This window comes from Buteo buteo, chromosome 1, assembly GCF_964188355.1.
Source record: "Buteo buteo chromosome 1, bButBut1.hap1.1, whole genome shotgun sequence".
Classification (NCBI taxonomy): domain Eukaryota; kingdom Metazoa; phylum Chordata; class Aves; order Accipitriformes; family Accipitridae; genus Buteo; species Buteo buteo.
In genome coordinates, this window is record NC_134171.1 from 9,084,032 (window position 1) to 9,097,597 (window position 13,566).

At 46.5% G+C, this 13,566-nt stretch overlaps 1 protein-coding gene across 2 annotated transcripts in view; it reads left to right on the forward strand.

Moving 5' to 3' along the window:
* FGFR3 (fibroblast growth factor receptor 3) overlaps positions 1-10,695 on the forward strand; it is a 58,529-nt gene extending 47,834 nt beyond the window's left edge. For both annotated transcript variants that reach the window (XM_075058662.1, XM_075058751.1), the window contains exons 11-18: positions 6-127; positions 1,346-1,456; positions 1,614-1,804; positions 3,166-3,288; positions 4,990-5,060; positions 6,501-6,638; positions 7,143-7,248; positions 7,338-10,695. In XM_075058662.1, coding sequence (XP_074914763.1) covers positions 6-127; positions 1,346-1,456; positions 1,614-1,804; positions 3,166-3,288; positions 4,990-5,060; positions 6,501-6,638; positions 7,143-7,248; positions 7,338-7,502 — 1,027 coding nt within the window. In that variant the 3' untranslated portion in view covers positions 7,503-10,695. The remainder of the gene's footprint in view (positions 1-5; positions 128-1,345; positions 1,457-1,613; positions 1,805-3,165; positions 3,289-4,989; positions 5,061-6,500; positions 6,639-7,142; positions 7,249-7,337) is intronic.
* Positions 10,696-13,566: the final 2,871 nt, after the last annotated feature.

Consider the following 13,566-nt stretch of genomic DNA (forward strand, 5'->3'; position numbering starts at 1 on the left):
TCCAGCCTGACCTTGGGGAAGCCGCTCGGCGAGGGGTGTTTTGGCCAAGTGGTGATGGCAGAAGCAATTGGGATCGATAAGGACAAGCCAAACAAGGCCATCACGGTTGCTGTCAAGATGCTAAAAGGTATGGGGAGCCCACGAAGGGCAGAACAGCATATTGCACTGGGGTTTCCTCTCGTTCCCTGTCTTTTAAGTCTTTTATACAAACAGACACAATAGAAGAAAGCAAGAACAGCCTTTCTTCCCCTTCACCCACACAGCCTGCGGGTGAGGGCTGTCTCCTTGGAGAGCAAGTAAAAGTGCAAATCCCATGAGGAAGAGGGACTGAGAATTAACCCAGTTCTCTGCCAAGGGGTGATAACATCCCTGAGAAGAAGGGGAACCCCCTTCCCTTCTAGCCAGCTCTGTGAATCAGCCCACTCCTTCCTTACTCCTTCCATAACCAGCGCTGCCTGTTCTAGCAAAAGCTTATGCAACAAGCTCAGGTGGAGTTTGCAGAAATTCAGTTGACAAACCCCTTCTTGAGGAGTTTCTTTATTGAAGAAACTTGATCCCAAACTCCTGAGAGGTTAAATGGAGGCCAAAAATGGGGAAGTCACTGGGCGTCTCCAGGTGAGTCTCTGTTCCCATACTTCCCCCGTGCATGGTAACCACAGACAACACACAGACAAACTCACCCTGAGAAGTTCAGCAGGAGCAAACAGGGCAGGTGCTCCAGCAGTGAGCAGCCTGGGGCTGAGGTTACATGGGGTGACATCTTTAAAAAGAAAAAAAAATTTCGTATCAGAAAAGGATTTGTTTAATTTACATTTCCTTCAGTCCATTCTGAAGTTGGTTTTGGAAGCAGGAACATTTCCATCTTTCCAAACTAAAACATTCATCTGGGGAGGTTTCCCCCCATTTTTCTACTTCTGTAGAAAAACTGCAGCTTTCCACGCAAAAAAACCATTCCTTCCTGTAGCCTGTCTCCCAGCTCTGACCTTCCACCATCCTTAATGTTTTGCCCCTGGAGATGAGGGAGGGAAACAAATAAGAAAAGCAAAATGATCCCAGGTACCAAAACTGACTTTTTTCTTTAATACTTACCAGGATGAAACAGAAGAGGAAAGGCTTTATTGATTTCTGTATGAACATTTATCTCCATTTGTTTTTTTATCTTTTTGTTGTAGTAGGTTTTCATTCTGATTCTTCCTAGAGTAGAATAAAAACAAATACTGCCATATTTTGAGTACTGTTTCCCCATCAAAGCCCTACATGGCTACGCAGCAGTTGTATTAACTGCTTCCAAAAACACTTATTTTCTTCCTGACATTTTTTTGCTTTCCTCTCTTGCTTTCTCCAGATGATGCCACAGACAAGGACCTTTCTGACCTGGTCTCTGAGATGGAAATGATGAAAATGATTGGGAAGCATAAAAACATTATTAACCTCCTTGGTGCCTGCACGCAGGATGGTACGTAGCAAAGCAGCCCGGTGCTCCCAGGGCCATGGGAGCCTCAGGTTTGACAGTCCCTTCTGTGCAATTATTCACTGGCTGCCCAAAATGTCCCAGATGAGATTTCAGTGGTCAGCTGTTCCTCTGCTGGATGCTGATGCGCTCTTGCTTGCAGGACCGCTCTACGTGTTGGTGGAATATGCGTCAAAGGGGAACTTGCGGGAATACCTCAGGGCACGTCGCCCACCTGGCATGGACTATTCCTTCGACACCTGCAAGCTGCCCGAGGAGCAGTTGACATTTAAAGACCTGGTTTCCTGTGCCTACCAGGTGGCCCGAGGCATGGAGTACTTGGCATCTCAGAAAGTGAGTTGAGAAACCTCATTTGGTAGAAGCGTCGGTCAGACCCAAGTGGTCAAAGGCATGCAGTGCTGTGTGTGTAGGACAATCTCAGGCAAAGCATGGCAGGCTTCTCTCTTTAGAGATCAGATTTTTCCCTATGAAGTACCTTGGGTTTTTTGCTGGAGGCTTCATCCGTATGCAGAAGTTCCCATATGCTGGCTGCATCCATGAACCATGCAGCTGCCCAGCCCTCACTGCAGGCCCGTTAGCATCCCCCAAATGCATAGAAAAGCACAAGCAACCCGGACCTCGGTGCCTGTCCATAACTGTCTTTCAGACGGGCAGTCCTGAGGCTTGGGCAGCAGCGGTCAGGTCGTGAGCATCACACCGAGTTGTGAGCTTCCACTGTGGGAGACGTTACGTTAGGCAGCAGTCGGGAGCCGTGTTCACCCCTGTCCCCCCATCTCCCTTCTGAGATCACTAAAGATGCAGAGCACTCACGAGGAACCTGGGATCCTGGGTGTAGCTCCATGCTTGCGGCTGTCACCAGCACGCGTAGGCTCGGTGGGAGTGGAGCTGACAGCGGATTTGGCTCGACGCATGGCTGTGCCCAGGATGCTCCCTGGGGGAGCACTTTGCTGGCACTGCGCCGGCTGCTGCTTCCACTTCCATCATACCCTGGGATTAGTCCTGATTTACCCTGACATCAGCAAGTGGAGAATCAGGCTTCGGGTTCACGAAGCTGTGCACCAGCCGGCGTGACCTCTTTTTGCAGGCAGGGAGCACTACGGCAAGAGCCAGTTCAGCTTCAGATGTCAGATGTGTTCATCCTGTGACTGCGGTTCAGGGTGGATGGTTCGTGGTGGCTTTGAACTCCCTTTCTGCACAGTGCAGGCTAATTTAGCTTCTTTCTCAGCTAACAGCTATGATGTTGGGGGTTGGACTAGGTGACCTTTAAAGGTCCCTTCCAACCCAAACCAGTGTAGGAGTCTATGTATTTTGGATGTATTTGGGTATGTCTTAATCTGAGGGTTTTTTTCCTTCAAACATCAACCTGCACTCCTCTTCCTGGAAAAAGCAGGGCAGAAAGACAGTTTCACATCCCAGTAAGCACCCGCAGAAGAGAAGGGTTGGCTTTCTCATCTGTGCATCCCCTTTGGAGAGAAAAGCTGTGTGGCTGTGTCCGATTAGGTGTTGCTAAGAGGTGGCTCCCACTGAGCATGCATGATGGAGCAGTGACACAGAAAGCGAGGAGTTAAGCAGCGCCCACAGCTTTATGAGCTTGGGAGTCAATGAAACGGCAGCTCATAAACTACACGGTGCTGTTGGTTCCAGGCACGAGCGACTAACAAGCCCTTATTTATTGACTTGCTCACCTTTCACAGTGCATTCATCGTGACTTGGCAGCCAGGAATGTGTTAGTCACTGAAGACAATGTGATGAAAATAGCTGATTTTGGCCTCGCTAGAGACGTTCACAACATCGACTATTACAAGAAAACCACCAATGTAAGTACAGAGCGGCCAAGCACATGCAGTTCTCCTTCTGGCAGGGAATTCGGCCATCCCTACAGCAAGTGGCTGTTGTGCCATATCTCCCTTTCTAGAAGGGCTTAGGAGGAAGAAATCTGCTGGTGGCCTCACCTAGTGAAGGACTGTAGTTAGGTTGGTCCCAGGAGTCCACCCACCATCTGTTTTCTTCCTCACAGATACTGCTGCTGCTAGCAGCCGTCGTGAGGTCTCAGCTCTGGCCAGAAGGCTTTAGACTAAGAGAAACCCAGGGTTTTACCAAAGGGGAATGGAGCCCTTTCCAGTCTGCTCCACTATGGTTCATAAAGTTCCCAAGGAGCCAACCTCTGGTCCCACCAGAGCCCTTCACAGAGGAATGTCACTATGTGTATTCCTGGAGCTACCTGGCTTTCATGCCTTTCTCTCTTTTTTACAACTGAGCTCCTTGACTCTACTGCCAAGGGTAAGAAGAGGGTCCCAGCCAACGGCTGAGTCCTGGAGCCATTTATATTTTCTGTAGAGATTAATTTAGGAAAGAAGGGCTAGAGACACAACTTGTATCATGATTCAAAGCCCTGCAGCAGATGCTGAGCTCTGAGCAGTCCATGGGACATCCTCCCCATCGCCACCACACTGCAGAGAACAAAGCACGTCCCAGTGCTCTGCAGCAGGAGAGCAAAAGCCACAACTACAACATCGTGTGGAGATGGCAGTGGAAGAGGTTGAGGGTATTACAGAACCTGACGGTCTTGAAAGAGCAAGGGGTCTAAATGTCCAAGCAGTCCTACAAAGCCTACCATGCCCATACTGAGCCTTTCCAATATCATGTCAGAAATCTCTCTTAATTGCCAGGATTTCCTAATCATAAATTAATAAAAATTCTTGGGAATTTTAATTGTAAATCATATGGATTTTCCCTGTTTGAGCTGTGTTGGACAGCTGAGAGCATAATCCCATTTATGCATCCTGCCTATGTCCCATCTCTAGTTGTCTCCCCCAGTGAGGCAGTGGGTCAGAAGAGGACAAAGCCCTCCCATAGCCAAATTATGCCTCAAAGACGAAACAGTCCTTTCTCACTCCCTCCAGGGGCCAAGCAAAGCCCAAAAGAATTACGACTAATCTAGTCTTTCTAATCTCATATTTCTCATATGTGACAGCCCGTGTTTATGACCCTGATGTAGGATGTTCCCCTGGAAACCTGGGATGAGGCCTCCTCCTTTAGCCTCCAGCAGGATAAGGATTTGTTTCTTACAGGATTTGGCCCTTGCTGCCTTCACTCTTGGAACTTGCCCTTCAAGTTCAGCCTGAGCCAGGTTTGGACTTGAAGTCAACCTGCTTCTTCCAACCAAAGAGACGGAAAGAGTTGTCCCATGCTCTGCTGCAGAGCTCGCTGCATTTATGAGCAATGGATACTGTTCCCATGCAAAGATTTAGATGCTCTGATACGTTAAACCTGCCTTGGCATTGAAGTACAGTCCTCGACAGAGAGCATTTACTGCAAAGATTGTCAGCAAAGATCCAGGGATCAAATGCTCTAATCTGTTTATATGTGGCCACTACTGCTTTGCCCAGTGACCGGGAAGGCAGATGCGGTTGTTAATGAAAATGTTTCAAACTGGATTAGAAAAGAAGATTCAGATGGTGCCGTTGTGGCTGGGGGAATATGCTGATGGGATGTTCCCATTGTCTTCCTAATTACAGGGTCGGCTGCCTGTGAAATGGATGGCTCCAGAAGCGTTGTTTGACCGGGTCTATACTCACCAGAGCGATGTGTAAGCATACCCACACTTTTTAACAAAATAAAATGACAGGGAAATCAACACCTATAATATCTTAAAGACAAACGTACTGCTAAGCACGTGCAGGGTTCATTCATTGCTGGGGTGCCTGGGGATGCAAAAGCAAAGGAATCGATTCCAAGCTGAAGCTTTGCACACGCGGTTTTATTTTACGGTTATCTAGTTGCTTTCATCCGAGGATCTCTAGTGAGCTGCTGAGAAGTTATTGGAAGGCAGGCAGGTATTTCTTGTCCAATTTATAGATGAGGTGATTCATGCTGCAGTGAAACAACTTTGTGCAAAAAAAACTCCACGCAAAAAAAAAATTACTCTCAGCTTCCTCCACGCTTTGCCCCAGACAGTTACGCTTCAGTTGAGTATATGGGATGAGCTTGAAATATTCCGTCCACCATTAGTAGCTGATCAGAGACTATTCAACAAATATATTCACGGATTAATTTTGCCACTTCATTTATTTGCCTTTATTTTTCTTTATCCTGTCTTGTCAGTTTTGGTGCCTCTGCATGGTAAGCAAAGAGCAGAGCCCGCATTACGTGGTAAATCTGTATCCCGTCTGAACTTTGCAAGGGCTGAAGTAGCCCAGCATGCACACCGGCTTTTTTATTTCAATATTTGGTTGATAATGGCATTTTTACAGTAATTCAGCAGCCAGCCTGCCTGCTCCCCAAGGCTTGCCGCTTGCAATTGGACAAATTAATCTTTTCTATTTCTGTATTTTTCACATACTTTGGCTTTTATTGATCTTAAATCATAGTTTCCATGCTTAGGTAATGCTGCAGCAGGCATGACAGATAAATCAAAGCTAGAGAACGGGAGGGCGAGCGTGCATGAAAGCAAAACAGAGACAGATAATCCCTGTTTTTAAAAAGAAAATGAAGAAGGCAAAAGATATTTTTGAAAAAGAGGACTTTTAACCAGAGCACAGCTGTGGGACTGGAGCGTGTAACATTAGTGCTCTGCTGATTTTTGTTGGGGTATTTTTCTCCCAGCTTGGCCAGTGAAATGAGTGTTGTAACAAGCAAGTTTTGGTATCAGCTTGCACAATTAGTGGCCTGTGGTTCCAAGCCTGCAATTCAGTGAAGCTGTGCATGAATAATTTGATTTGTTCCATTCAGTGGAGCTGGTGGAAGACCTAACAAAGAGCTGGGGGTGATAGATGGGCTGTCACCTATCTGATTAAATGCTCATTTCAATTTCAGACTTGGTGCCTGGGATTTCTTTGCTATTGAGTTGGATCAGCAGAGATCTCCAAGTAACTAGTAAAAATGGCCTAGGCAATTAGTCATGCTATTGATGACTTTGTTAGCTATGCATGGCTGCACAGAAATAAAGCCGAGCGGGGTGGGGAGGGGATATGGGGGGGGCTTGGAAAAAAACCTCATTGAATTTTAAAGATCTTTCTTTGGTTTCCAGCTGGTCTTTTGGAGTGCTACTATGGGAGATCTTCACTTTGGGAGGGTCTCCATACCCGGGAATTCCCGTTGAGGAACTCTTCAAACTCTTGAAGGAAGGCCATCGGATGGACAAACCCGCAAACTGCACCCACGATCTGTGAGTGTGTGGCGGGGGGTGACCTCCTCACCCCGCTCCCCCTTCCTTCTGCGGCCGAATACCACCCCAGGCCGTGGGTTGGGCTCTTGGGGCATCCCCGCTGTGAGATTGTGTGGCCATCTCCAGGTAGGCTCACCCACCCCAACTCGTGTCGGCTCAGCTCCTGACTGCCGAGCGACGCAACGTGCCTGCCCTCGTTTGGTGGGCGGCAGTTGGGGGGTGTAGCTCTAGTGTGTCACCTTTAGGACAGGGCCTCCCCCTGCTTTGAGGGCTCAGACACACGTGAGATGATCAGTAACGCATGAGATGATCGGTAACGAGGAGCGTGGCTCTACAAAACCCTCCTCCTCCTGCCCCCCGCAGCTGGCCACGCACCAAGGCCACCATGGCTGATGTTGCGTTGGCCAGAGCTGTTCTCTCAGGCGATTTGGGGGTGGGTGGGCAGGTGGGTGGGCGCCGCTTAGCCCCCCACCACGGGTGACGGTCCCCTCTCCCCTCACGCAGGTACATGATCATGCGGGAGTGCTGGCACGCCGTCCCCTCGCAGCGGCCGACCTTCAAGCAGCTGGTGGAAGACCTGGACAGGGTCCTCACCGTGACGTCCACCGACGTGAGCGTGGCGGGGTGGTGGGCGCGGGGAGGGGTGACTCGGTCCCCGGCGGGTGGCACCCAACGTTGATGGGTCTGTCGCCCTGGCAGGAGTACCTGGACCTCTCGGTGCCCTTCGAGCAGTACTCGCCGGCCGGCCAGGACACCCACAGCACCTGCTCCTCGGGGGACGACTCGGTCTTTGCACATGACCTGCTGCCTGACGAGCCCTGCCTGCCCAAGCACCCGCCCTGCAATGGCGTCATCCGGACGTGAGGACCACCCCCCCGGACGGACGGACGGACGGACGGGCGGGCAGCATGCCCATGGAGGCGCGGATGTGGGGCACCAAGGACGAAACCGTAGTGAAGGATCTTCCAGTGGAACTGCGTGGTGGTGCCTGGAGATTTGTGTTGTCGAGCTGTTCAGGGTAAAAAGAAAAAAAAAGAAATTTTAACTTTTTTTTTTTTTTTTGGTTGTTTTTTTTGGTTGGTTATTTTTCCAGTTTGCTGTATAAAAAGTCAAGAAGCACTGTTTGGCCTGAAGGAACTAATCTCTTGCCAAGATGATCTATCATATATGATTTTTTTTTTGGTTTATTTTTCATTTTTTTGTTTGTTTGTTGTTTTTTTTTACTAAGCAGAATGTTGAACCTGGGGGGTGCTGACCTCCCAGCCTCCGCGCTTGCATTTCGAGTGCCAGAGTAGCCGTTCTGTGCCTGCAATACGAAGAAGAGAAAAAAAAAAATCTTCCTTTTTTTAAAAAAAAAACACAAACAAAAAAAAAGTGTAAAGAATGTAGAAATTCTTTGCTTATGCAATCTGTACATGAACCTTTTTGGTGGAGCTGAAAAGCCACGTTGCCTGCAGGGATTCATATATTTATAAAAATATCTATATTTTTGTTGTCGTCATTTTTATAACTTCATGATCATACTACCCAGCTACATAGAAGGAATCCTTTTTGGAAGAAGAAAAATAAAAATTACGTAAAATGCAAATCGTCATGGAGAAAGGAGAAAAAAAAATGAGAAAAAGAGACAGTCAAGTCATCTGAAATGGCGGTGCTTTGGCCGGGCTCGGCAGCCACCGGCCCTTGCACTGGGCTGGGAGCGATGGGGCCGTGCCGAGGTGGGAGCAGACCCCAGGGACAGGCAGAGACCCAGCGGTGGCCGTGGGGGACCCCCAGGGAAAAGAGCATCACCCACCCGAGGGCGGCGGGGGACCTGGCTCCTGCGTGCCCACACAGCATCTCAAGCCACATCCCGGCCTTTGGGAACAGCCGTTTGGGAGAAAACAAAAAAAAAATCTTGCTTTTTGGGGTTTGCATATTTTTTGCTTGCCAAGGGTGAGTGGGAGGGGAGGAGCTCCTCTATCCACCCCTCGACGCCAGCGGTTTGGCTCCATCAACGTGCAGTGACTCGGAGAAAGAAGTTACGGGTACCTGTAGGCAAGAGCCTTTAACTTATATCAAAAAGGTTTATTCCAGAGAATCTGTGTATATATCTATAAATATATCCTGTATATATATAAATAAATATATTAAAAAAAAAAAGAATGTATAATACTAATGCAACCTAAAGCAGTACTGAGAGAGTCTCAAAATACGAGCATTGCAATCTAGGATATACTGATCTGGGCAAAAGAAAAGATTTTTTTGTTTGTTTGTTTTATATCTTCACAGTTTTGTTTTAAAAATTGTACCTTAACATGTATATTTGTAAAGTTATTTATAGACATTAACATATCTGTTCATTGGTTTAAATAGCGTAGCGTTACTGTAAACTTTAAATTTCACCGAGCTTAAGGGTGTTTTTTTAACTTATTAAAAATGGAGAAAAAATATATTAATCAAGTTTTTCTTTTGTGTTTATGGGAAATATTGAAAGAATGTATAGATGTACAGTCCTTTAACAAATTACATTTAATGTTATAAATATATATATATATATGTATTCATTAAAAATTATTAGTTTATCCTGGATTGCAGTGAGCAAAGGTAAGTTTATTTTTCAATACATCACCAGTGGTTAAACCAAACAAATAGCAGCAGAGAGATGATTTTTACATATTTCAGAAAAACAGGGCCAAGAATTCTTCCATCAGTTTAACCACTGTGCATTAAGGGGGCGTGGGTGTTTATTTTTCTATTTTCAAATGAAGGTATTCTTTGTGGTCAATTTAATAACAAGTATGCAGCAAAGCAAAATGTTGACTTTGGATGATGTGGGGTAATTTTTTTTTCCCCTTTGCCAGTACCGTTGTATTTTGGGCTTCAGAAATGCCATGTGAGCAAAATAGGAAGAAGAGTGACACTGTTTGCAGGAGAGGTGCAACGACTGCGTCTTTCTTTTGCATCTAACACATTGGAAAATGCCAGTGATGCCTGATTTTCTGTGTTCAAAATGCTGTGCTGTTTTGTTCCTCGATGTCAGACAGCTGTTTAAAAGCACAGGAATGAACTGGGGAATTTTAGAGTGGATCAAGCTGACAAGGGGGGAGATTTGGGCTGGGGGGTTTTTTGTGGGTGGGTTGTTGGTTTTGGGGTTGGGTTTTTTTTTTGTCCGGAAGACTTTATCTATTACCACGAAGAGGAAAGGCAAATTTCATCCTGAATTCTTTCTTTCCATTTTTCTCTGGTGCATATTACATATCAATGTTTCAGAATAACAGGATGACAGCATCTCATTTTAAGACTTTTTTTTTTCTTTTTAGAGCCACAAAATCCTTATCCTAAAATAAATAATTTATAGTTTGAGGTTACTTCAATGGAAGTTTGAGAAGGTAGATTTCTATAGATTTTTTGTTTTGTTTTGTTGGAATAAAAAAGAATTTTTTGGTATTTTCTTACAAATGTCTGCTAATTGTGTACATTCCAAGTACTCGAAGCATTGAGTTTTCCTGTACTGAAAAAAGAAAATGTACAAAACTGTGCATGATTTCAAATGTTACTAGATATTATAAATATATATATAATTTATTGAGTTTTTACAAGATGTATCTGTTGTAGACTTGTTGACTTTAACATTTCTTATTCAATGCTTATATAGTTTTATAGCCTGGACTATTATCTTTAAAAGCTTAAAAAAATTAAAAATTCCAATTTTGTTACATTTTATACTGTTGATGTTACAATCCACAGGTTTGCATAGTGTGATTTTTTTTCAATGAGCAACTCTGTTCAGTTTATTTTAATACTGTATTTCTGTGCCTGACAGCTGCAGCTGTCGAAGGTGTGAGATGAACACTAAATAAAACTATTCTGCTTTTGTTAACATGGCAAACTTACTTTTACCAAAAAAAAAAAAAAAAAAAGAAATAAACAAGTTGTTAAATTTTGGGATTTATTCCCAGTTGTGAGGGTCCTTTGCAAAAATAAGTCTTCTAGTCTCTGGGATTTGTAGTGCCAGGAGGGGGTATTTTTTACAGTGCTGCTTTGTGAGTCCTGGCCAGCACAGGTTTTATATGCATAATAAATTTATAACAATTTTGGATTAAGAGCAGTATTATTTCTTTCTTAGCGGGTATGTTTATATCCACACAAGCCGTTGTGTGCATGCAGGTATTTAACCCCCGCTCTCATACGGGATTAAGCGTACAGCAACAGCACAAGGGCAGGAATTGCTCATTAAACCCGTGTTACGGATTTCATCCAGACCAGGATGTCTCCCGTTGCCTTCAGCCCTGCCGATGCTGCTGGAGGGGCAAGGTCCGTGAGAGGACCCCACCGCTAGGAAAGGGAGAAGGTGGGTGCGTGAGAGTGGGCACCCAGCGCCAGGTGGGATGGGCACGAGGGACCTCATCCTGCCCGGCTCCCAAGGAGCAAGGGGAACCCAACTTTGGCTTTGGGGAGGCTGAGCAAGGGAGCTCAGGAAATCCTTGCTTTGCTGGTAGCAGATGATGCAGCTTGGGAAACATTGGGCTAATCCTACCAGCACTTCCATATAATATTAATGGATTCTTCCAAGTGATCCTGTTGAACTGGATCGCAGACACCTCGATTTCTGCATGCACGTTTATCTACCTACATGCAGCCTGCCTACAGTAGCGAGCATTTGTAGTTTTAAGTAGCTGGGCATGGGAGTGCATGCGTCTGAGCAGGTTACATCTGCAACGCTGGGACTGGCACCACCACTGTTAGAATTAAAAAAAAAAAATAAAATTACAGGGTTTAGGTAATTTCCTGTGGTTGGAAGAAAAGAACATTCTTTGAGCACTACTGAGATGCATCGCATTGTGGGAGGAGAAGTCTTGCTACCTGGAATTAATTGTTTCATGCTTTAAGGATGCACTTTGATGGCCAGCCCCAAACCCTGTCCCAGCAGGAGTGGGGGGACAAGGGGACAATCCCTGGCCCTCCAGGGCTGCAGTCGGAGCGCAGCTAAATGGCCTCTTGCTGGCTCAGGTGGAAATGGCTTCATCATGGCAGGGTGGTGAGGATGTCGTGCACCATTTGCCACCGGGACTTGAAAAGCAGGAGAGGGATTGATCGTTCTGCAGTTAGCTGTGGGGTGTAGCATACCTGTGCTTTACAGCTGCCCAAAAAAAAAGGTTTTCCAAGCACAGAGAGAGCACAGAAGTCAAAGTCACAAAGAGGCAAGTCTCTGTCCCGGCGCCGTGGCTGACCCGCGCATGGAGCTGGCGTGATGTTTGCTTTCCCTCTTGGGTTTCATGATGTCATTCTTCCTCTGCTGGCCTTCACCTGCAGCAGTGTTTGCTTGTGGGTTAGGGAGGAGGGGGTAATATTTTACTTTAATTGCTCTACAATGCAGCCAGTTCTTAGCCGAGGATGGATATTTGGCTGCAGCGTGTGATGTGCATTAAGCAACGGGCAAAACAATCTTGAGGAACATTTGCCAAGCTGCTCAGTTGGGCTGCGGCGCTGAGTGAACGTCCCACCACAGCTCATCCCCCCCTTCAGTGGCCACAGCCTTCCACCCAAACCGTACGCCCTTTCCACATGAAAGAGGTATTTTTCAAAGCAGAACAAATATCTTTTTTCCTCTGTGAGTGACTACACAAATAGGGCCTCGCACTGGCCACCGTGGCCTGTTTCATGGCAACATTCAAACAAATTACTAAAATTGTGATTTATTCCCATTGGTCATAGCTTCATGGTGAGACAGGGAGGATTTGGCAAAAGGAAGAAAGTCTGAAGCCCTGCAGGTGTCAGTAAGAGATGGCAACTAGAACTAGCAAAGTTTCCTTGAGGCCAGTGCCATTTAAAACTCTTGAAGGTGTCTCCTGCTGGTGGACTCCTCTGAGAAGTTCATCCCTCCCAGAGGCTACATAACCTGCAGAAAGGGAATACAGAGACATGAGTTGTGTTGATATGAAAAAGGAATCTAAAAGGTGGATGATGGATTTGCTCACCACTGCAGAACTACTAACAATGGGAGGACACGAGGGAATGGCCAGAGGAGATGCCAGGTGCTGAAGTGCTTTTTAGGGCTTCATGGCCCAGGACCATGGGCTCACCAAGAGACAGGGATTTGTCACTCTTGCTTGTACGCCCTTCTTCCTCCACTTTCTCAGCCCCATTAGCTTTGATTTATTTTCTCTGTTTCATCACCATCGTGTTGTTTTTCACAAGCAACATCTTGAGTGTAGGCAACATGTCAAGCAGAAGAAGCATCATGCCCTGTCCCAACAAGCTTATTATCTAAAACCAGGAAAGAAATCAGTGCCTTAGCATGCAGTGATACAATTGGCTCTGAGCCCTGCAGGGACATTTGTGCCCACACACACCACTGTGTGATCAGCTCTCCTGGCTGGTGCCCACCAAAGACCAGACCATAACCATTGCACTTGTCCCAGGCCCTTTGCGGGGGGGTCTGGCAACATGCAGGAGCAGAGGATGGGAAAGGAGAGTATGCAAGCAGAACAAAGGTACCTTTCCAAATGTGCCAGTGGGATTTGCCCAGGAATGATTTTGCTAAAGGCCAAAGTCTGCATGCATCACCCAGCAACCTTGACTTGCTCCAGGTTCCTCACTGGTGCATGGCTTTGCCATCAAGGAGGAAGGACACCAGCTGGGAGGGGAGAGAAGGGAGATGGGACAGAGACGGGTGCATCTTCCAACCAAGGGCTACATCCAAATAGGCATTGGGCACCAAACTTGACCAGTGAAAGCAAGGGAAAGTCTGGCACCAGCAGAGCTAGGTACTTCCACACCTCCATGGCGCTGGGATGCACTCCCTACGCATTTGGCCAGAAAATCAGGCAGCACAAACTAAAACTGATGCTGGGCAGAACAAGATAACGCCGTGGGCAATTAACACACGGCCTCTCTGGTGAAAACACACCTTGTCTAGCTGTTATTACTAGCATTTAGCTATATG